This window comes from Artemia sp. Qi Xiang Cuo, chromosome 19, assembly GCF_049724085.1.
Source record: "Artemia sp. Qi Xiang Cuo chromosome 19, ASM4972408v1, whole genome shotgun sequence".
Lineage (NCBI taxonomy): Eukaryota > Metazoa > Arthropoda > Branchiopoda > Anostraca > Artemiidae > Artemia > Artemia sp. Qi Xiang Cuo.
In genome coordinates this window covers 25,412,751-25,437,407 of record NC_142812.1, presented here as the reverse complement: position 1 = coordinate 25,437,407, position 24,657 = coordinate 25,412,751, and the positions used below count along the sequence as shown (strand labels likewise).

Sequence of the window (24,657 nt, the reverse complement as noted above, 5' to 3'; positions counted from 1 at the left end):
TGGTAGATATGGGAATTTAATATTTTAGCTGTATAGAGAAACATTTTAATTAGTTCCGACTCCTCTCTACCTCTTTTAACATCTATCTGAAGCCTCATGAAGAGTAAGCAATGTGTCCATTAATATCTACTTTTTCAGGAATCTACCCTATCCCCAACTAAAGAATGACCCACCCCTCTCCCCCCCTCATTGTAGCTGATACGCAATTACAGATCACCAAACGTAGCCTAATTTCAATACAAATAAAGTGAATCAACTTGGTTGAATCCAGCACAGCCACCGTTTGGCATTACTTCTTTTGCAACTGGGAAGCATAAAATATAGTTATTGGTACTTTTAAATCAATTAACTTCTCACAATTTAAAATTGATTGCAAATTTGTCCTCTTTGGGGTAAAGTGGTAGTTTGGTGCCATAAAATGGCAGAAAACTAGACTTTCCTCTGGCCCTACGTGTATAGTCATTTAAAAAAGAGCTTTCAATTTAGGGTGAACTTGGGTAAGTCCGGCCCTTTATCGTGTTTTTTTCAGCTTAATCTGGTCCCAAGATTGTTTTGGAGTTTCTGCCACAATAAAAACTATTTGATGTTGCTGTTGATCATACTAGTAATATTCCGGACAATCCAGAAAGTCCCCGAGTTTTGTTGTTTCCATGAGTTGCTACACCAAAGTAACCCATCTCAGGGAGGCCGAACTTACCCCGAGTCTGGGGGTAAATCCGGCACCTCCCAGGTAAATCTTATGTATGTAGAGATAAAAATTATTTCTCACTAGGCCATGATAGAGGCTTCTTCTATGTAAAGGAAAACTATACAAACACCACACTCTTGTGAATTATTTGTCTGTGCCAAAGCGAAACATAAGCTTTCTGAGTATTATGGGATAACTCTGACAGTGATGGTTTTATACTGAACCCAAAAGACGGCTCTGAGAAAGGTATTTTTTCAAATTGTTTATTGTAAATATGAAAAAGGTAACGACATACTTCAAATAATAGGATAAAAAAAAAGAAGCAGTTTCAATTAGTATCAGCTGGATAGTAAGTTTGAATTTAGTTTTTTCTTTCGTTGTTCTGTAAGTTTTTAAATGTCTGAATATAAAAGCGATTTAGGTTCGAGAGTGAGAATTGTCCTTTTACCAAAAGGGTACATTTTACATGACCGGTATAAAATCAAAATATGATATTTATGAAAGCGAGATATTATTTGATTATTTTTACTCTTTCTGTAAACTGTTCTCAGGAGCAGGAAATTGCACAAAGACAATTATATACCTATCATAATCTATGGAAGCAATAAATCTTTCTGTAATTTTGGTTTGAATCAGATTTTCTTTTAAGATTATATGCATAATAATTACATATATTATTGATTAAATAAAGCAATCCTTTGCAAGGAACTTTTGTTTAAAATTTACTGTATTTTGTTTGAGTTTGTATGCAATTTAATTGCTCTTTTTATTTGAGTTTTTCACTAAAAGTATTTAAAAATAAACTTATTCCTTAAAAATAAATATCCTGAAATATAGTTCCTGTCCCCCAACCACCACTTGTATCTTGGCGTGTGCCCCCTGGAATAATTTTTGCTGGTTCCCTTGCTAAATAAGCGTATTCTTTCCTGTGAACGGTTTATCAAACATCCATACGTTGTTCTTTAATTGATCCTTCTTCTTTTTTAAATTTCTAATTTTTTCTCAATTTGACTAAACTTTTTCCTTTTTTTGCGATTTTGTCTTTTAAAATCAGGTGAGAACTTGAAACCCTGCTATTCAAATTCTGCAGAGTGAAGTTAAGGACCGCCTTCTAAACCCGTTTGTATTCATCAAAAGATAACCGCCCCATTTTTGCACAGTAAAATCTCTTCTGCATAGTTAATTTTCTGTTTTCATATCGTCCAGCCTTAAAAGAATTCCAAAATGGCAATGTGCCAAATAATCGTGATTTTTGGGCTACAGTAAAAGAGCACTTGTAACTGCAAAGGTACTATGATTTCATTAAAATATCTCTCAAACTAAAAAATGGATTTCAGTTTAGCCGTATGGACTTCTGTTTCTCTGATTTTTGCTTTGTATCGTGGACAACTTGAACCTTAATATCTCAAATGATTTCTCAGTTCGGAAAAATTGTAATATCTTCAAGATCCAATTTTTATTTTTCGCTTGTTTGGCTGTTAGCTCTTTTTCAGTTTTTTTTTTTTTTCACTACTAATTGCAATTACTTGTAATTCATACTAAGTGAATTTCAGATGGCCCGTATATGTCTATGACAAGGAAAGAACCAGTGGGCGTTGTAGGACAAATTATCCCTCGGATTACCCAATCATGATGCTTGCCTGGAAGTGGGGTCAAGCACTAGCTGCAGGTTGTACAATTGTTCTAAAACCAGCTGAAAGTACTCCACTGACGGCTTTATACATGGCAGCCCTTACAAAAGAGGTATTTTTAATTTTTTTTTTTTTTATGTTGACTAATCACTGTTGTCGCCTTTCTGCCAGGTATATGCTAAGTTTAATTTATTAAAAAAAAGTTAGTGATACAGCTTTCGGACTGTATATCCTGTGATATGCATAAAATATAATTATATTCTTTATTATTGTCAGAAGATGCCTGTTATTCAACGGACTGTTATTATTGCGGGCAATGTGATATTAATCTATCATTCTGGTCATTTTGAGTATTTGTGTATGGTGTGTTTGTCCTTTATTAAATAAAATAAATAAATTAATTAATATTTCCAATGGAATGTGTTTCACTTCAGGAGCACTCAGTTACAATCATTTTAGTAATGTTGCCACATTTTATAGTTTCGCAACATTTGTAGCCATTGTTAGTAGTGTTATAGATCAGTTTGCCATTTTTTCATGTGTTGCGCTGAGGGTACAGCCAAAGAAAAACAAGTTCGAATATGTTCATTGCGTAATCTTGAATATTAGAAGAGATATTCAAGGATTAAAGGATGAAATAGGCAAATTACTTGGAATAAACATTATGGGGGTCAACAGAACTCAAGTTTAAGGTTTAATTTAATTTTTAAAAATTTCACATTGTGTTTTAAGTAATTTGATTGTAAAAACTATTAAGAAGAAGAAAGTGACTAAGTAAAAGACTTTTATTAATTTTAAAGTCTTTATTGATTCTAAGACTGAGTACAGGTTCTGGTCATATTAGGAAAGGTAACCATATATTTGAAAACTGAATGCTGGTTTCCTCATATGAAAGTGTCGAAGTCTACAAAGTTCAACGCAATAAACTGGATGAGGATCTTTGAGGGCAAAATAGATGTATTTCACAAGGAAATTTGAGGACGGAAAGGGGAATTTCTTCGAGTAGTGCTATTCATGTTGTTTTCCTGTAATGGAAGCCAAGTACAAAAAAGTGCATTCATAGGCCGCCATTTTTTTTTTATTTATCAGTGAGATCCTTTGATCAACCTCGCGGGGGAGGGGAAACTTCATGCAAGAGGGTAAAGAGTGAATCTCTGAACATTTTAGGGTGAAAGATGAGCGTTGCAGCTGTGTTGGCCTCACACTGCTTTGTGCTGCGATGATTCGTCTGTAGCATCAGTGATAGTAGAGTAAGATGCCCGACCGGTAGTGCCGGGCATAACTCATTTCTAGAGAAGACAGAACAATCACTGTTTATCATAAGTCTCCCTCTAAACATTTATTATTGAATCTAGTTTTCTTCTTACACCGAGGAGGAAGGTTGGTTACCATTTAATCAACCTTGTAGAGGTAAATCTGACCAATTTCACTTCTAACATTATAGGAGGTTTTAGCTCCAAAGCGCTTAACTTGCTCTTAAGTTCACATAGTAACAGTGACTTTATTCTAAAAACGATGATGAATGCAAAAGGATCTGACCAAAGGTCAAAGGGTCAAGAATATCATATTTATGCATTAACTAGGGACTTTTTTTTATGTATACTTTTCTACAATAATTTTTGTACGGACATGGTCAAATTGGCCTATGAACGGTCTAGTTGCATTTTTTTTGAAGCAACAAGTTATCTTTGGTCTTTGCTTCTAAATCTGAACAATCTTTAATGACACCGACCATTTGGTCCTTAGATACGTTGTTTTCGTCAATGTAATCCATACTTATATAACTTAAAAGATTCGAGTATTAATGTAACTCCCTTATAAATACGAAGATAAACCTAAAGTATTCGCGTGTGTCGAGTAGAAATGAACCACTACTTATAAAAAAAGTCGTAAAAAATTTAAATGCTCGCTTTTTGAATCAGGGACTAAAATGTCATTAATGCTCAATCACCAACACCTATCAATCAAATCATCATCAATCAAATCACGAATAACCGTCTTAAATCACAAATAACTCAATCATAAATAACCTATAGCTAATTGCTGAAGGTCGTAAAGTTTTAAAAGGAACAAAAGCGTGTTTGATCTATCTAAAAAGAATACAACCAATAAGGCATAATTACCAAACACAACAAGGTATCCCCACTTCCTTCCTCCCCCCTCCAAAAAAGTAAGCACTTATTCAGGAAAAACTTTCAGTATCCTGCTCTTCTCTGCATCATAAGGGGGTTTATTAATTTGAGTCCTTTTTAGGCTGGATTTCCAGATGGCGTTATCAACGTTGTTCCTGGATTTGGGCCGACTGCAGGTGCCTCTTTGGCATCTCATATGGATGTAAATAAAGTGGCATTTACGGGATCTACAGCTGTAAGAGAAATTAAGTTTTTAATTTTACTCTTATAAAATTTTGGCAAAAATTATTTGTGTATAGATGCATTTTGAGAGCTTAAGTGTTCAAGTATCTGATATTCAGATTGTAGTAAAGACTACACCGAACCAGGTTGTAGCTGAACCAAAGGTGTTTTTTTTTCACGGATACCGTATAAAGGGATTTAATATATTTTCAAAATAGCACTATCTTAACATAACTCTAACTAAATATATGTTTATCGGTATTCATAATGTTTAGCTCTGAAACATGGGTGCTTCGAAAAATTCAGGAAGTGTTTTCTGAGGAATCGTCTAAGAATAATCTTTGGTACTCTTTTGACTGGCCGTATTTAAAACAGTAAACTCTATGAGAAAACGGTTCGATCAAACTTTCCAGGACTATAATGAAAGAAGAGTTAAGATGGCTAGACCATGTTTAATGGATGAAGGCTGATATTGACAAAAATCATGGGTTTTGGCCATTCATGTAGAGCCAAGCGAAAAGCAACTCGTCACCAGATGAGATTGGTAGAGGTCATAAGATTTGGGCGAAAGAGGAGCGGGTGGAACTATGTTGACCTCAGACGGCTTGGTACTACACTCGATTGTGAGTAGTAGTAGTAGTGTCATTAATATTCCGAGGTGGCTAAGACACTTGATCAGCAGCTGGCGAACTGCTCTGTGATTTTGTCTTATAGCTAAAGTGAACCAAACTCTCTGGGCTTTCTTTAGAGTTCGTTCCCTGCTTTTACCAAGAGCTCGTCCTACATCTAATCGAGTCGAATTCGGTTTCCACATGTTCATTTTATCAAGAAGAAACTTTTGACTTAAGAAACTAAAAGTCTTGCAAATTTGTGGTAGAGAGGTCTGTAGTGTTAAACTTTAGTACCGAATCTTCCAATAATGATATGCTGAAATATTTGCCGACACCTTTGCGAAACACATACTTGTGTCAATTTTTAATGAACTATTTCTAGAATATATTTTAGAAAAAATTAGCAATGTATGAAAAGAATGGGCGTAGGTCTTATTCAGGTCTCAATGTTGCTTATTGATTTTTCAAACTGTAACAGGTCACACAGACTTCAATTCTAGTTGCTTAGACTTAGTACCCTTGATCTACTTTAATGCTATATACGGGATGCAATTGTAGTTGCCTTTTATATGGTTCTGTCTTTAACGGAACTGTTCAAAACCTCTAGTAAAATTAAATAATGTTAGCACTGCTGATCGTGTAAACATTACTATTTTGGACATGTATTAAGAGCTGACTCAGTTTGTGGGAATCTGTCGTAGTTGTAGTAACATAATTGAGTTGTCAACGCTATGAAAATTATAGATTAGGATGGAAATAAATATTATTCAACCACAAAATATTAGTTTTCATTGTTTTATTTATATTATAGAATTGTTATTCCCTTAAAATTGCTCAAATTTTAGTTTTAGTCAATATAACGTAATTGCCAGGTAAATTCATATCATTTAGTACTTTTTTCATCCTTGTTTCTATCTACCTCTCTTTACCTAATTTACCTAATCACACATTTTTCGTTGCTTCTTATTTGTTTTTGTTTTTTGCTCCTTTTTTCTCGTTTGTGCGTTCCTAGCGTTAATAAGACCCATTGGTGTTGTTTTTTTGTTTTGTTTTTTTTTGATTTAATGCTTGTTCAGTCATCCGCTGTTCAGAATTTTAGTTTAAAAAGTAGTTTCTTACTTTCCTAAAGTTCTTTCTTTGGCTTTTTCGTCGATTCAATTTGTATAAATCTCCCCGTTTTGAGCTTACACTTCATAGATTTAAATTAAAACTTTAAAAAACAATCTGCGCAAGGAGAAATATCTAGGACATATATCCGTTTCATGTTTCTGAGTTTCTTTTCTCTATATTTTTCGTCTGTAAATCTCCCCTATTAAGGCTAATTATGTCTCAGTTGTGACATTCAAAGGAAAAAGATAGAAGATAAGTGACGAAGGTATGCTTTAGAAATAAGTTGTTACCTGAAAAAAAAAATGATCTTATGAATAGATAAGAGTTATCTGATATTAAATGTTTAAAGTAAGCTCTATATGCTAAACACTTTAATCTCTGTGTGCAAGAAAATAGCGGTGGAGGGAAGAAAAGAACATATCTTAATTGGTAAAAGGTTTGTTAGCAGCCTTTCAAAGTATCTTCCAACTGTGTCAGGATTTGTTATTCGATAAGTAGGATCTCTCATTCTCAACATTTCTCTGATAAGTAAGATCCACAACCCTTCTCTCTGCTTCATGTGTAATTACGAGTTTAAGGGAAAGATAACTGATCCTATAATCAGTTGATAAAAGATTGATTTACAGGGTTCTTACAGAATTCTGTTTGTTTCAGGTCGGTAAATCTATTATGAAATGTGCTGCTGAATCAAATTTGAAAAGAGTTTCTCTTGAGCTGGGAGGCAAATCACCACTTGTTGTTTTTGCCGACATGGACAGTGAGTTTTTCTATTCATTTTTCTATTTATTTCAATGCCTTTTTTGTGCTTTTAGTCAAATACTATCTGAGTATCATATCTTCACTCACATCTAAAGATGACGTTGTTTGTCTTGGCGTGAAAATGGTTTTTCAAAGTTCAGAGCTTAGTGATCAATTATAGAAAAGTTAAAGGCGGATGAAATCTCACCTGACTCAAGCGATGAAGGATGTAACTTGCATCCATCGAGGGCGCTGGAGCAGGTTGAAAGTTCTATCGACTCCGACTCTAGATATTTTCAATATACCGACTTCATATCTGACCCCAACTACCGAAACTTTAAACATAATTGCTCTGACTCTGAGCTGTAATACTTCCATTTTCGTAAAATGGACAGTGTTATGTCAAATTCATTTCTAAATATAATTTTAATAACCCTGTCAATACCTAATGTTTATCTTATAAATTTTATGTTCTGCATTGCCAGAACTGCTGTAGAGTGCAAAAGAGGTGTCTCTGTCAATGTATTAAGCATTTTTCTATATATCTGCATTTTATATATAATGTATTGCCAAAAATTATATGTATATTTTTAAATAGTGATACAAATAATTGAATAAATTGTTTCTGTAGTAGTACTTTAGTACTATGGGGCAAAAAATCCTATTCATTTTAATTAGCGTGCAATATTCATCTTGTTTATTATTGCCACTTTTTAGTAGTATTTAAGAGTATCTGGCTTGACTTTGGCCTTTATGTGTTTCGATAACTCCGACTCTAAAGGGTCTTACATCATTTCTGTTACTCCGACTCCACTCAGCAAAAATTTGCTAAAACTCCGATACCAAAGCTCTGGGTATAAAACTCTTTAAATTTTGTCATTTAGCTTCATCTGTTTTTTCTCTTGAGCTCCCAAGAGGCTAAGCTTTTGCCAAAAAAAAACCTTAAAAAAGATGTTTAAAACCGACGTTTTATTGGGCCTCTTTTGGAGTGATGCCTCTATTTTGGTGTTTCCTTCTAACAAGCCATATTGAATCTAATATATGCTGTACGATTTACTTGACCTTATACTTGATTTTTTTACATTATTTTTATGTTATGTAATATGTGTGCTATATTTTAGTTGACGAATCTGTGGAAATCACGCATAATGCCCTCTTTGGCAACATGGGCCAGAGCTGTTGTGCTGGTTCTAGGACATTTATCCATGAGGCAGTTTGCGATGAATTTGTGAAGAAAGCTGCAGCTGCCGCAATGGCTAGGAAAGTCGGTGATCCGTTTGCTGACGACACTCAGCATGGCCCTCTAGTATGCTTTTCACTTTTATTCTCAGTCCACTTGGCTTTTTCTTGTCCATCTTTTTGTGTTTTTTCTCTGTCTGTTTTCGAAAAAGCTACTTAGCTTATTTAAAGTATTCATCTGGTAAAAGATTTTTAAATGTTACCTTAAACCAGCTTATTTTCTGACTTAGGAAGGAAAAATAGGCATAAATTAGGATGGAAAAATTTGCTACACGACCTATAAGAGAACACGAGCTCGTCAATACAAATTAGGAGAATTCAAAGTATTAAAAGCAACCTGAAAGTCGACACAGTTAATTAAAAGACTTTTCAACAATTAATCACTTGCTGTGATGACGAAAAAGATAGTACTAGCTTTGCATAATAGTCTTTTAGCATGTCAAGTAGGAAATCAGGTTTATGTTCTCTGATTCTGATGTTATCTGATTCTGTTGACAGAAATTACATTCTAATAGCCTGTTATCTCAATACTGCTGCAAGTTTTATTTTTGTAGCTAAAATATTTGGATAGTATTTGATGACTTTTGCCTGTTTGATATAGGAGTGTCTTATATCTTGATATTGGAAGATGGGATTGAGTCATAGGTGTACATCGAGAGAAAAAAAAAATCTTCTTCCACAAAATAAAAACAAAATAATTCATGTAATTTATTGTGTGAATCAAAGGTTTTATAGAAACCCTTTTAAGGTGAGAATGCAGTGCAAGCATTGTGAATGGATGCATTGGAGGGGGCTTCAGAGAGGTGGGGTGGGGGGGTAAGCACCAAAAAACGAATTATAAGGCCTAAATTTCCCTCGGCTTGGCCAAATCAATATATAAAGTACACGTTTCACAAATAGTGTTTGATTCTAATCAAAGTTGGTATTTAAGGATTTATGACATTGTTGATTACAAACTTGAGGCGAATTGTACAATATAGATGTCAAACATCAAATGTGTTTGATGCTTACCAAAGTGGTCTATTCCCGAATAGGGAACTTAGGTACCTATAAAAAAGCTCAATAAAAGGAACGCGAAAATTTGCTTCACGGATGGTTGGTAATTTCAAGGGAAATCGGGAACTTGAATAGTAATATGCCAGAAAACACCTGTTCTGGATAAAGAGATAATCAATTATCATTTGGGTAGATTTGCTATGGTTTTTCGGGCTGAAATGTTCCAAATAGAACGGGTAGTTAGAATACTGACTGTAGAGGTAGGAACATTGCCAACCAGGCATGTCTTTAGGCTCTTTAGAATATAAAGAATCGGCAAAACAGTGAATTGGATCTCTCTAAAGCATTGCGCATCTAGCAACCAAAGGAGATAGATTTACTCTGATGTGGGTCCCATGACGTTCCGGGATCCAAAGTAATGATGAAGTTTTGGACATCACTGAAACAATATGGACGAAAATCTTTCAGCCTTATTTCTCTCAGGCTGACGGAAAGCGGCATTGAAGAGATCGAGCTGGTTACAAAAGAATTTTTTAGGGGGGGGGGTACAAAAAAAACCTTTAAAAACGTATCAAAAGTTTGTTTATATTCATTTTTGTTACGTTTTTTACGAGTTGGATAAATATTTTGAAGGGGGGTTCAACCCCCCTCCCCCCCCCCTCCTAGATACGGCCTTGTTCGCATATGCTTCACTTGATCAGGGCTATATTTTAGATTAAAAGAGAAGTGCTGAAAAACCAAACGCTTGGTTGGGTTTTATTTATTCTCCGTCGATTAATTTCCGAAAAAAGCATAAACTCAAAGTAAATCGCGCACAGAAATGGCTAGTAACAGTAGATGGCAGAACTTTCGAAACCATGGACGAAATGGAACTAAACTGGCACAGGAAAATGGGACACAGTGAAACGAAAGAAGTACTCCCGCAGTTAAATCCCACACTGACTAAACATATACTATACTAACAACCTAACCTAACATATACTATACCAACATTAAGAATGTCGGAGATGAGAATGGTAACTGAAGCCATAATAGAAATAAAAAAATTTGGGTTATCCAGCTAGGAGTAAACACCGGCTAGAGTTATTCCATCTTTTGCAAATATACTGTATAGGAAGGGTTGGGAAATCAAATTCATTATGGGTTCTTTTAGCCAATATTTAGTTGCTGTTTGTTTTTTGTTGATAGGATATGGGGGCATGACCTTTTGATGTCTGGGACTTGACTTAGAGATTTTGCGGTTCTGGCCCGCCACAACAATTAGAATTACATATAAAGAACGGCAAATGATTTAAGAATATCTTATTTTCATCTCTTTTTTTCTCTTCTTGACAATTCCTTTCATTTCTTAAGAAAGGCTGTTGTCTTGAGAAATTTTTAATTTAAGCAATATACCTAGTTTTTAGTAAAGCGCAAATGATTCTCTAGCCATTGGGGGTTTGAGGGGCTGCAACACCAACCTCTGTTGGCTTTTATTTAAAGGAACAAGATTTTGAGAAGATGAACTCACCACACTTTTCTGAAATCAAGGTCAAACATGGATTTTCGGTCTGAATGATTGAAGGGCATGAAGTGGAACCTTCCCCCACACTCCTCACTCCCCTGTTCTACTTTTTTCTTCTGTTTTCACCAAACATAGCTTTTAAGGTTTTTTTTACCTTGCTAATTTAGATATGAAACCAATTGAGCAATATCGACTTCCTTTAAATCTAAACACATAAGTTAATATTTAACAAATGGTGACCTTGCCATACATAGTTGAAATTATTATCATGTAATTCTTTTCAGTTTTCTTTATTGGAGGGGTGTTAATTTCACCTTAGTTGATATTTAAGGATTTTTTTGCTCGGTGATTGAAAATCACCGATATTGCAATATTGCAATAAAAGTTCGATATTGCTAATATTGCAATAAAAAAAAGATCAAAATAAAAATGTATTAACTTGTGTTTTTCAGATGGTTGACTTCTTGCGCCTTGATTAAGGTACGCATATTGCCATCTGTATTGTTGGAAGGCCCAAAGTAGGGCACTTGGGCCTGTTCGACCTCCAGCACTTTCTCTCTTCCCGAATTTTGAATCATTATTGTTCGGGGCCTCTTTTGAATCATTATTGTTCGGGGACTATTTATGGAATGATCCTGAATGGTTAGATGTTTGTTAAAAATCACTAGAATTGCAGTGCGAGGGTCCTAAATCAATACAAACTATCTTTTATAACCCTCGGAGTAACTTTGATTAGAAATTTTAAGTTTTAGTGGTCTTTTTAAGAGTCAAAATTGATCGTAGGGCAACCAGGGGATCCAACGCCCTTTTTTCCAAAAACATTCGATTAAAATTTTGAGATAATAATTTTATTCAAAATAGTCCAGCAGTCAAATGACTACCTGCTGGGTGAATATACCCCCCCCCCCCCTCCACATCCACCAGGGAAAAGACTCGAGGTTCTGAAAGTTGCGCATTGTTAACGTATAAGGCTTTTGGAAAAAGGGGGGCAAATTTGATCCTGGGTCTAATTATAAATTTGGGGTATTTTTTTGAGTAAATGTTGGTTTGGTTGGGATGCCGAAAACCATCAAAACCCACTATATGCATGATAGTTGTAAAAAGAGCGTATGAGCGTTGTAAGTAATGACTGATGGTATTAAGTCTAAGCTCTTAGGGTATTTCCGTTCCCTAACTCATAGAGTATTTCCATCTTTTGAATCCAAGTTGGAGTATATTTGAGGGAGGGAGTGGGTTCGACACTTAGTAAAGTATGTAGGAACGGTTGGGGTCAAATTCATTATAGGTTCCTCCATCCAATAGTTAGTTGTTGTTTTTCATGGGGTGTGGAGGTATGGCGTTTTGAAGCCTGAACCTTGACATAGAGATTTTGTGGGCCCGCCCGTCACAAATTCCAATTAAAATTACATGTAAATAACCGCTAATGATTTAAGAATATCTTATTTGCATCGCCTTTTTTCCTTTCTCGACAATACCTTTCATTTGCATAAAAAAGGCTAATGTCTTGATGAATTTTTAATTTAAGCCATAAAACTAGCTTTTAGGAAAGCACAAATGATAATTTAGCCTTTGGGGGTTTAAAAGGCTGCAACACCAGCCATATTTGTGGTAATTTGCGCTCGCTTTGAGCTTGGCTTCATTGTTCATTGTAAGTTTTGTTTTTTATAGCTCTCATTGCTTCATTCAGTCTCGTAGAGACTAGCGCAATCTCACTTGCACTTCAGATGTGTTAATTTTTCAAAAGAAAATATATTGGCTTCATACCAATATTCTGTGCGAGTCATTGCATGGGATAGTTGAATCTTTCTCGTTGATTTTTAATTTATGGGTACTGTGAATTTAGTTTTGGGATTCCATTGGATTGATTAGCCCACGCCGATACTGGTTGACCTATTTTGTGTATTAAATAAAAAAAACAAGTTTTTTTAACTGAAAGTAAGGAACGACGTTAAAACTTAAAACGAACAGAAATTATTCCGTATATGAAGGGGGCTGTCCCCTCCTCAACGCCTCGCTCTTTACGCTAAAGTTTTTTTATTGTTTAAAAAAATAGAGTTGTGAGAAAGTCAAACTTTAGCGTAAAGAGCGAGGCGTTGAGGAGGGGACAGCCCCCTTCATATACGGAATAATTTCTGTTCGTTTTAAGTTTTAACGTCGTTCCTTACTTTCAGTTAAAAAAACTTGTTTTTTTTATTTAATTTTTGAACGTTTTTGAATTAATGCAGGTTTTGATTTTGGCTCACCGTACATGAATAATTAAAACAAAATTTGCATATTATATTTGGTTAAATGGCTTTCTCGAAACTTGTTTAATTTTATTTACGAACGTTTTTATTAGTAATAAATATACGTAACTTAGAATTAACTTACGTAACGAACTTCTATATTCATAAATTTTTAACACGTATATTAGGGGGTTCGCCCCTAGTCAATACCCTTCTCTTTAAACTATAGTTCGAATTTTTTTTCCAGTTCTTTAAAAATGACCTCTTAATCACAATCAGTTGATCAGTTGAAAAACTTGTTTTTTTTTTATTTAATTCCTGATATTTTTCTTTAATAATGCTGGGACATCCGGCGCCCCCTTCATAGCAATGTCCCTTCCCCCATGAAAACTTCCTTCATGGAAAGATCCTTCCATATAGCCCCCGAACCTCTCCGTCCCCCACCGACCAGAAAAAATCTCCTCTGAAAAAGTCTGTATACTTCCCAATAACCAATACTATATGTTAACATTGAGTAAAGTTCATAACTTTCAGCCCTCCCCCTGGGGACTTTGGGGGATCAAGTCATCCTAAAAGACATTTTTATCATATTTTCGACCATGCTGAACCAAATGGCTATCTCAAATTTTTAATCGTGTGACTTTAGGAAAAAAATGAGCGTGGGAGGGGGCATAGTTGCCCTCCATGTTTTTTGGTCACTTAAAAAGGGCGCAATAACTTTTAATTTACGTTCAAATGAGCCCTCCTGCGATATTCTAGGACCACTGGGTCGATACGATCACCCCTGGAAAAACAAAAAAAAAAACAAACAAACACACAAATAAACCCGCCTCCGTGATCTTTCTTCTGGCAAAAAATGTAAAATTCCACATTTTTGTAGATAGGAGCTTGAAACCTCTATAGTAGGGTTCTCTGATACGTTGAATATGATGATGTGATTTTCATTAAGATTCTATTACTTTTAGGGGGTCTTTCCCCCTTTTTTCGAAAATCAGCCAAATTTTCTCAGGCACGTAACTTTTGATGGGTAAGATTAAACTTAATGAAACTTGTATATTTGAAATCAGAATTAAAATCTGATTCTTTTGATGTATCTATTGGTATCAAAATCCCGTTTTTTAGAGTTTCGGTTACCATTGAGCCGGGTCGCTCCTTACTTACAGTTCGTTACCACGAACTGTTTGATATACGTTTTATAGTTAGTTCATCCCGGTAGTTCACTACTCATCTTAGACTTAAGGAAAGTTAAAAGAAGTTTACCGTTTTGGATATGACACCTTGGTCAATAAAAGTGAGTTGTATTTTCGACGCTCGCTCTCCTGACCCGGTTAGGTTTGAGAGAAGTTTTTTTTTACCTTGCTAATTGAAATATGAAACCTATTCAGATATATCGACGTCCAAAAATTTTGAACACATTAAGTTCGTATTTAACAAATGGTGAGCTTGCCAAACATTGTTGAAAATAGGCATGCAAATATCTTCAGTTTTTTATTATTGGAGGGCCATTAGTAGGGGCATTAATTTAGCCGAAATTGGTATTTAATGATTTTTTCTGCGCGTTGATTACAAATCTAAGGCTAATATTGCAATACAAAAGTTCAAAGTAGAAATGCATTAATTCTTATTTTCAGATGGTGCACTTTATGTGCCTTGATTAATATGGAAATATTGCGATATGTATGGCTGGAAGCCCCTAATTGGGGCCCTTGGGCCTGTTCGCCGTCCATTTCCCTCTCTCCTTCCCAATTTTGCTTTTTTCTAGCGCCCCTTTTGGCTCATTACCATTCAGAGACTAGCTATGGAACGGTCCTAAATGGTTCAACCTTCATTAAAAACCTCTAGGATTGCAGTGTGACTATCCTAAATCAAAACAAACTATTTGGTATGTCTATCTCTGTATGTATAAAGTTTCCAATAGTAAAGAGTCATCAGGCTTCAATGTATTATTATTTATTTTATTTTTCAAGAGACTCCTCGTTTGGATTTTCCCCCAAATACATTCAATCAAAGTTTTGAGATAGCCATCTGCTCAAAGTAGTCCAGAGGTCAAATAAGTGTACCGTCTGGGGGGGGGGGATTACCTTCCACGATCCTTGGGGTAAGGACTGCAAGCTCTGCAAGTTGCCCATTGTTAACATATAAGGTTTTTTATTGCGAAAAGGGAGCATATTTGATCCTGGGTCTCCAAAATGGCTTAGGTTATTAACGTGAAGCATTGAAGAAATATTGAGAGGGATGCTGAAAACAATAAAACACACTTTGTGCATGATGGTGGTCGAAAAGGCGTATCAGCAATTTCTAAGTAACGGCTGAGAGTATCAAGTTGAGACCCTTAGAGTATGTTGGAGAGCAAGTGGAGGGTTCCAAACTCCTCCCCTCCCTCTTGCTCTTTTTAGATGCCCCCTTTCCTCAACACCGATCGAAATTCTGAAAAAGTGATTCTATTCAAAATCGTCGAAAAGTCTAGTAACTGCCTTCAGGGCTGTCATACCTCCCTCCCCCGACATAGCCGTTGGGCAATGATTGCAAATTATGCAATTTGCCCATTTTTAATGCAGGATTTATCATTAGGAAAAGGGAAATGTTTGATTCTGGATGTGTTTGAAAAGGGTAAGGGTATTAAGGTGAAACTTCAGGGAATGTTGAGGGGTATTTTAAACTAAATCAAAAGACACTATATGCATCCAATTTATAGAAAAGGCATACCTGCGATTTCTTATGAACGGCTGAGGGTAATAAGTTTAAACGTTCAAGGCATATTGAGGGGATGTTTAAAAGTGGCTGGAGGGTAATATTCCTCTCCCCATGTCCTTTTCGCTGCTCTCCCTCCAAAAAACTTCAAAATTTTGAAATAGCAATCTTTTTCAAAATAGTCCAAAGGTCAAATAACCATGCCTCTGGTGATGGCATAACCCCCGCAGCCCCTTGGGCAAGTGTTGTAAGTTATAAATACCCCATTGTTTATATGTAAGGTTGGTTACTGGGAAAAGGGGGCAGTTTTGGTCCTGAGTCTCCAAAAGGCTAACAGTATTAAGGTAAAACCTTTAGACAATGTTGAAGGGAACGTCAAACAAAATCAAAACAAACTATGTGCAGGGCGGTTGCCAAAATGTTGCAAACGCAATATATAAGTAACGACTAAGGGGATCAACTCGAAATTTCGAAATCATGTTAGGGGGGGGGGGGGGTGAAGAGTATCTGAGTGGACCAATCCCCCCCCCCCTTATTACCTTTTTAGGTATCCTCTCTAAACACTGATACTGAGTTTTGAAAAGTCATTTTATTCGATGTTTTGAAGACCACACTGCCTTCCTATGACGTACAAATAACAGTAAAATGGGATAAATAATTTTATTAGACAGTGAAAACAATGACAAGATCTCTGGATATTTTGGTCAGATACGCAGTGACTGTCATCAGCTCTGTTGATGACGGTGACTGTGTTTGTGTATGAAAAAAATTAAGGGTGTTGGGGTAAAATTTGGTTAATGTTGAGGGGTATGTTGAACTAAATCAACAAAGCTATATGTACCCAAGTTATGAAAAAGATGTATCTGCAAGGGTATTAATTGAAATTTTTAGGGCCACTAACACTGCAACTGCTACTGTGACTGCGACTACTTTTACTTGCAATTACTTTCAGGAATTTCTGAGGGGGATGTCGAACAAAGTCAAAGAAAACAATGTATAAAATCAAATCGCATAATTTTAGACTACTGTCGTAAATTTTGACGGGGATATTGAACAAAATCAAAACACACTATTTGCATACTGGTTGTCAAAAGAACGTATCAGCAATATCTCAGGGAAGGCTTACAGTATTAAGCTGAAACTTCCAGGCAATGTTTTAGAGGGGATGCTCGAAAGTGAAAGAAGGACCGTAACCCCTCTCTCTTACCTTATTTAGGAGTCCCCTCCCAACTATTGATCGAAATTTTGAAAAAAAATTGAAGTAGTCAAAAGGTCTAATAACTATGCCTCCGGGGTTACCAACCCCCCCCCCCCCAAAAAAAAAACCTCCTGGTTAAGGGTTTTAAATTATGCAATTTGTCCATTTTTATATACAGGATTTATTCTTGCAAAAAGGGGAATGCTTGGTCGTGGGTGTGTCCATAAAAGCTAAAGGTGTGAGACTTTAGGAAAGGATTTATCATTAGGAAAGGGGAATGTTTGATTCTGGATGTGTTCGAAAAGGATAAGGGTATTAAGGTGAAACTTCACAGAATGTTAAGAGGGATGCTGAACTAAATCAAAAGACACCGTGTACATCAAAGCCAGCAAGAGGGGGAATCTGTAATATCTTTGGAAAAGCTAAGGGTATTAATTAAAAAATTTCAGGTCGCTTGTTTCTACCACTACTACTATTGGAGCTGCAAATGTGATTGGTTGCGACTGTGACTGCATGTAACTGTGACTACATCTACTTGTTACTACTTTTAGGGGATGTTGAATAAAATCAAAACACACTATGTGTTTGCAAAAAAATATGATTGTCGAAAGGGCGCATTAACAATATCTCAGGAACGACTGAGGGCATTAAATTGAACCTTTCAGGACATACTGAACAGTGTTTGGAAGGCAAAGGGCCCTTCTTGTCATTTTTAGACCCCACCCCCTAAATACTAATCATGATTATGAAATAGCTAATTTGTTCAAATTAGTCAAGGTCTAATAACTATGCCCATAGGGATGTCATGTGCCCCACAGCCCTGGAGAAAGACCTGTGAATTATGTCATGTGCCAATTATTTACAAAATGAATTTATCATTAGGAAAGAAGGGGAATGTTTGATTCTGGATGTGTTCGAAAAGGCTAAGGGTATTAAGGTGAAACTTCAAGGGATGCTAAAGTAAATCAAGACACTATGTGCATCCTGGTTATCGAAAAAGTATTTCTGCAATATCTTAGGAGCAACTAAGGCTATTAACTTTACTTTTTCAAGACCATTGTTGCTACTACTACTGTGACTACAACGTCAACTTTTTGTAACTGCGACTATGACTACTTGGGACTACTTGCAAGTTTGACTACTTCCAACTTTTAACACGTGCACTTGAGAACGGGACTTTGACCGCTTGTGGCTGCGATTACTTGAAAGATCTAAAACTGAACTGGCCAGCCATGACAAAACAAAGAGAGAAAAAGAGTCTCAAGTTGAAGGAAACAAACGGGACTACGTCCAGTAGAAGGAAAAGACTAAGTAATACAACGTGGATATTTCACCTGTATAAAACAAGGCGTTTTCAACGCTAGGAACAAACATAAAATCTAAAATAATCTAAAACCTAAAATCAAATAAAATCTAAATCTAAGAAATAAAAAGAGAAATCAATGTACAATATATAACCAATAGCTAATGAGGGTGATAAGGTTTTACAAAATTACCAGGGGACTAGTTTAAATATAAGACCAAGGAGAATTGCAGCACCACAAGCAAACAAAATGATCATTTCGCAACAGAATAATTTATTTCATATTCATTTTATTTTAGCCAGTCGCCTCAGTGTTCCGATTGAAGTAACTCTGTTTAGCTTCTGTGGAGCTCAATCACTGTAGCATCAATTGTATATATATTTATTTTTTTTTACATATTGGTTTTAGATTTTATTTAGTTTTAGATTTTATCGTTGTTCTCAGCGTTGAAGACGCCTTGTTTTATACTGGCGAAATATCCGCGTCGTTTTAGTTTGTTTTTTCCTTTTACTGGCCGTTGCCCCGTTTGTTTCCTTCATCTTGGGATTTTTTTTCTCTTTTTGTTTTACGATTACTTGTGACTTCAGCTGTGACTATTTGTATCTGCTAATGCGACTATTTGTGACAACTACTCTGACTCCAAATATTAGCGAATTTGACTACTTTTGACTATGACTAAGGCATTTTCTCTCTTTGTTTTTGCGATTACTTGTGACTTCAGCTGTGACTACTTGTGACTTTGAATATTTGTGACAACTACTTGTGACTGCGAATACTAGCGAAAGGGACGATCAGAAATTACTATTTACTTTTCTTTGAAAAACTTCTTTTTCAGGAAGTTATTTGAAAAAATTAATTACTGTTCTTTTTTTACTGTCAAGGTTTTATCCTGGCTGATATTATGATTTTTTACGCAATTTTTCAGGTTTTCTTAAGAATTAATAATGTGACCAGTGGCTGTGTTTAGTTAATATACATGAAAAAACCCTGGAAGAATTTTCAAAAATTACATATAAATGCTAATGGAACAAGATGATAAATTTAGGCTAGTGGTTAGTAGTCGCAAGGAATAGTAGTAGCAATAGTCGCAAGTAGTATTAGTAGTCACTAAGTAGTAGTAGTAGTCTTAAGAAGTAGTAGCAGCTGCAAATGGTAGTAGTATTCGTAAGGAGCATTAGTGGTCATCAAAAGTAGTAGTGGTTACAAGTTGTAGCAGTAGTCGAATGTAGCAGTAGTACTCGCGAGTAGTAATAGTAGTAGTAGCCGCAATAGTAGTTATAGCTGTATGTAGTAGTAGCTGTCGCAAGTAGTAGTAAACCGCACATATAAACATTGAGCAACTTGTATTACTTACAGCCCTTGCCTCAGGATCCTTAGGGGTAATGTACTCCCTGGAGGCATAGTTATTTGACCTTCTATCATTTTGAACAAAATGGGCTCTCACAAATTAGATTAGAGGTATTTTCGGGAAGAGCAGCTAAAAAGGGCGCGGGAAGGGTGATGGATGCCTTCCGATCACTTTTGACTGTCAAAAAGAGCACTAGAACTTCAAATTTTTAATAAAATCAGCTCCTCCGAAATTTCTACGACTACCCTATCCAAATGATGTGGCTATCTGAAAAAAAAAATATAATGCATTGAAGGCTTGTGGCTCTTTCCAATAGGTAATAATATAGTGTTGCCCCTGAAAAGGGTTTAATTAAAGCTTTTGTAAAATTAGTATGTTCTTTCCCTTTTTCAAAAACCATGTTCCTAATCTTCTGTTATTTTTTTTTATCTCTGTTTTCAAAACCTCAATTTTTTGAAAATTAAAACCAGAAGACTTGTAAGGAGATATTACAAATCGACCATTACTGGAGAGCGACTCGAACTCCAATCCTCGTCTCCGGGAGAGAGTCCATAGGTGCTGTATTGTAGTAACTGTTAATAATTGACGTATTGTTAAGTTTGACGTTATTATCTGGGCATGACCCAAATAGTCCTAGGGCCAAGCGTCATCGACTATAGATTTTATTCATTTTGATTTCTTGCTGTGTGTCAAGGTGGGTGTTGCCTCTTCTCAGTTTGCAAACTTACATCATTAAGTCCTAGGGCAAACGGGCCCTCGTGTAAAACATGAGTGTAACTAGGGGCAAGTACCCGTCAAAATGGACCAAAAAGAACAAAGTTGTCAATCTCGGATTAAACATTAGGTTCCATTAAGATTGTGGCCAGTGTTTATTAATATTATACATTTTTCTGTCGCTACAATCAGAGGAATTAAGGAGTATTTGTGTTTGTGATTTTATTAATTTATACAACTGAAAACATATTTCTTGTTGAATTGCATAAGAGATATAGCCCAAAACCAAGTGAGGGGATGTTAACTCAATGAAGTTGAGAAAACTGCCGCAAAAACAACACGGTTAGAAGTATAAGATATTATTGAAAGAAATAGGTAAGTGAGCGTGGCCAAAGGCCCGAGAGTCGCTTGAGCGATAGATCTAAGTCGTCATAATGACTTAGCATGTCATTATGATTTGTTTATTTGATATGATGTTGTGACTTTATGATCTAATTTTGTGACATTATGATATGATTTATGACTATGTCGTCATGATGACAAGTATGAAAGAGCGGAAGGTCCGAGCGAAACAAATATATATTTTCAAGGATTCAACTTCGAGTAAGTTGAGTGGGGAGATTAAAAGCAGGCCAAATGGGTTTTTCACTAGCCAATGATTTAGCTAATTTAACTGACTTTACTAGCTAACTTTTTACCTTGTTATACAAGGTCTTTCGTTTTCATTTTTTTTTTTTTTACTTATTGCTTTGCTCATTTTCTTACAACCGCTTGGATTGCTCAAATTCTCAAACAGTTTTCAAAACAGGAGCTGTTTTCCTGTTTCAAAACGACCTTACTTTCGTCACTTCTTCTTCTATTTAACAGCAGGCGGGCTTTTCAGTAAAACTATATAGCCCTTTTCCTTTTGCTTCACTCTGTGGGCTACCGAGCTACTGGCTTGATTGCCTCATATTTATTAGATATATTCAGATATCTTTCAGCAGATCTTTTGACTCTAGGAGTTCAAATATAAGATGATAGATGTCGATTTCTATGCTCTGTGTGCAGGTATAGTTGGCTAGGCTCTTTGGCTGATAGTGGGATTTTGTGGTGTTTGAAGTATTTTAACAGTTTACAAAGCAAGGTATGTTGTGCAGACGTCAGCATATTACATTCAAATAGGCAATGGTCAATTGTTTCATTATTCATATTACAATGCCTGCAAAGAGGGGACAGGGGAATTGAACCACTTGAATTAGAAAGCTTATATGAGAATGCAAGGAAATTTAGTCCATTTGTTCCAGAACGATTTCTATGATAAATTTTAGAAAGATACTTATTGGGAAAGGGGGAAAGGATAGGATTAATCTTATTAAAATTAATATCTGAGAGCCTCCATCGGTAAATATCTCTAATTGGGATTGGTCTCCCACTTGGCTGGTCAATATTTATAGTATTTTTTGCTATTTCATCAACCTGATGATTACCACTTATGCCAGAGTGGCTAGGAATGTAATGAAAATAAGTTTTTATGCCACTTGAAGCAATATTATCAATAATACTGAGACAATGATAAGTGTCAATGTCCAACTTATATTGAGGAGCTGAGGCCAGCAACTCAAGGCTTGATAAGGAGTCGGAATAGATGATAATATTATTCGAATTTTTAATCAAAGGTTGGTTTTGCTTAAGGTGTTCTAATGTCATGATTATGGCATTTAACTCAGCAGACATTATAGATAAATTATTAAATAATCTCTCGCCCATTGCAATTTTCAGGTGAGGAAGGAATACACCACTTGCTGGTGAATACACCACTACACCCATCAACAAATATTTGGAAGTGATTTTAATAGGTAATTGTATTAAGTTCTGCAAATTTTTTCTGGACAAAAGCAATGGGGGTTAAATCTTTATTCCATTTTGAAAATTGAGTATTTATTATGGGAAATGACCAATTCCATGGAGGGGATTGGGGGAAAGTAGGTGCAATAGAATTTGCTGGTACAGTGAACTTCTTTTGAATATTGGCATACTCATCTGCAATACCTCTATACATGGCTGGATTTCTTAACCAATTATATAATGTGTGTGAACTATTTGATTCAATTTTTGTAAGATATTTTGTCAAAAAAAATCTACATTTCTCCCTTATTGTGATTCATCCACCCTCCATAAGAAGAAACTTTGTGTTTGTGGGTTTTCGAAGACCAAATATCAGGCACATTATATCATTTTGTATTGTTTCAATTTTTTGCATCTGGGTCTTTGCACATGCACCATAGACAATGAGCCCATAGTCAATATGGGGTCTTATGTGTGATTTATAAAACTGGAGTAAGGTTTTCTCCTTACAACCCCAGGGTGTGGAAAGAAGTCTTTTTAGTATATTTGCTTTTCTATAACATTTTTTATTGTGTTTGAAATCTGGAGGTGGAAATTAAGTTTTTGGTCAAGCATGAGACATAGGTAATTAATATGATTATGTTCTGGAATAGTTGTTTTATTTAGAGTTAGTTTTGCATTAACATGGTTTCGCTTCCGGTGAAATTGGATTATTTTTGACTTGGTGGGTGCAATGGGTAAATCTGAATGTTGAGAGAATTTTTCAAACTGGAAAAGTGACTTTTGCAGATTTGACTGTGCTATCTGAAAGGTGTTGCCAGATGACCATAGCACCAGATCATCTGCATGTTGTAGATTCGTGTGGGGTAGGTTCATGTCCCAGAGATATAGGGCAAATAGGAGGCAACTGAGGACTGCTCCCTGAGGTAGGCCTTTGGTTGTTGTCTTTTGGGGTGAAGAGACTGAACCAACACAAACAATGAAACTTTGCACTTCTATGAAGGATTTAATAAAAGATAATAGCTTAGGAGGTTCTCCAAGGTTTGCAAGTTTATTTAAAAGGATTTGGTGGTTCACATTGTCATATGCCCCTTCAAAATCTAGGAAAGCTGCGACTAGGACATTATTTTTTGAGAAAGATTCATATATTGCATTTGTTAGCAAAATGAAAGCATCTGTTGAGGAGTGGTATTTCCTGAATCCAGTTTGAGTGTGTGGGATCATGTTATTTTTCTCAACAAACCAGAGGAGTCTCTGATAAATCATTTTCTCCATTATTTTCCCCATCACAGGTGTAATCATTATGAGCCTATAAGACTCAGGGTTATCTTTTGGTTTATTTTTCTTCAGGATTGGTAGGAGGGACGGACATTTCCATATATTGGGGAACCTAGAAGATGCCCAAACGTGATTATAGCAATTTAGAAGTTCTTGTTTGTATGAAGGTGTGAGATTGTTTATCCTAGTAGGATGTATATTATCATAGCTGCTGCTAGTTTTGGTTCTAATATGTTGTGTTGCATTTTTCAATTCCTGGATTGAAAATGGGTTAGTTATGTACTTGGATCTTGGGCATGGTTGGTGACATGGACTCATAGGAATTGTGGACAGTTTGTTTTGATTATTTGATGTTAGCTTACTAACAAAAAGAGTTGCAAATAGGTTGGCCTTTTCATTATCATTTTCATAATGGGTATTATTATGTATAAGCTCATACAGGAGTGGGTTGGGGGAAGTCTTTTTCCCACATATGTGGCTTAAGACTTTATGTATAATTGGCTGATGCGTTTCTCTGGAGAGATTATTTGCAAAATTATTCCAGTATTTATATTTAGCATCTATTATAGTCCTTTTTAGATTAGATTCTGCTTGTAATTTTTTTAAATATACAGTAGGTGATGGTTTTTTTTTATGAAGTCCGTCCTAGCTGCCTTTTTTATCCTCCAATTATTTAGGCACTTATTTGTCCAACACGCCTTAGGAAGTTGCTTAGGGAATGTTTTCTTAGACGTTGTCCTGGGGATAGCATGAGTAGCTGTATTTATTAGTAAAGATGTCAAGGCTTCAGCATGTGTGTCAACTGTTGTGTTAGAAATGCATGAACTTTGGGTGAAACTTGTAATTTCATCATTTAGCTTATTTTGGAACATAGACCAATTTGCTTTAGAGTTGATATATTTGGAGGTATGAGATAAAGTTTCAGCAGGTTCATTTAGGGAGCAATCTATAGCAAACTATAGCAACATAGACTATCAATTTTATTTATGTAAATTTTGTTCACAAAATTTAAAGACACAATTTGTAGATCAATTGTGGAGAATTTGCCACTTTTGGGGTTGAAATATGTATTCAGGTTTGGAGGGGTAGCAACAGCTAAATCATTTTTATTTGAAGTCATATGCTCAATAAATTTACCAGCTTTATTTGCTGGTTTATTCTCCCACAAAAGGCTGTGGGCATTGAAATCACCACAAATAAT

General features: G+C 35.6%; 1 protein-coding gene across 1 annotated transcript in view; it reads left to right on the top strand.

Annotated features, from left to right (window-relative positions):
* The window catches only part of LOC148940656 (aldehyde dehydrogenase, mitochondrial-like), a 49,754-nt gene that overhangs the window by 13,439 nt on the left and 11,658 nt on the right, over positions 1 to 24,657 (top strand). The window contains exons 2-5 of the mRNA XM_089105395.1: positions 2,242 to 2,431; positions 4,573 to 4,686; positions 7,049 to 7,151; positions 8,254 to 8,438. Coding sequence (XP_088961521.1) covers positions 2,318 to 2,431; positions 4,573 to 4,686; positions 7,049 to 7,151; positions 8,254 to 8,438 — 516 coding nt within the window. The 5' untranslated portion in view covers positions 2,242 to 2,317. The remainder of the gene's footprint in view (positions 1 to 2,241; positions 2,432 to 4,572; positions 4,687 to 7,048; positions 7,152 to 8,253; positions 8,439 to 24,657) is intronic.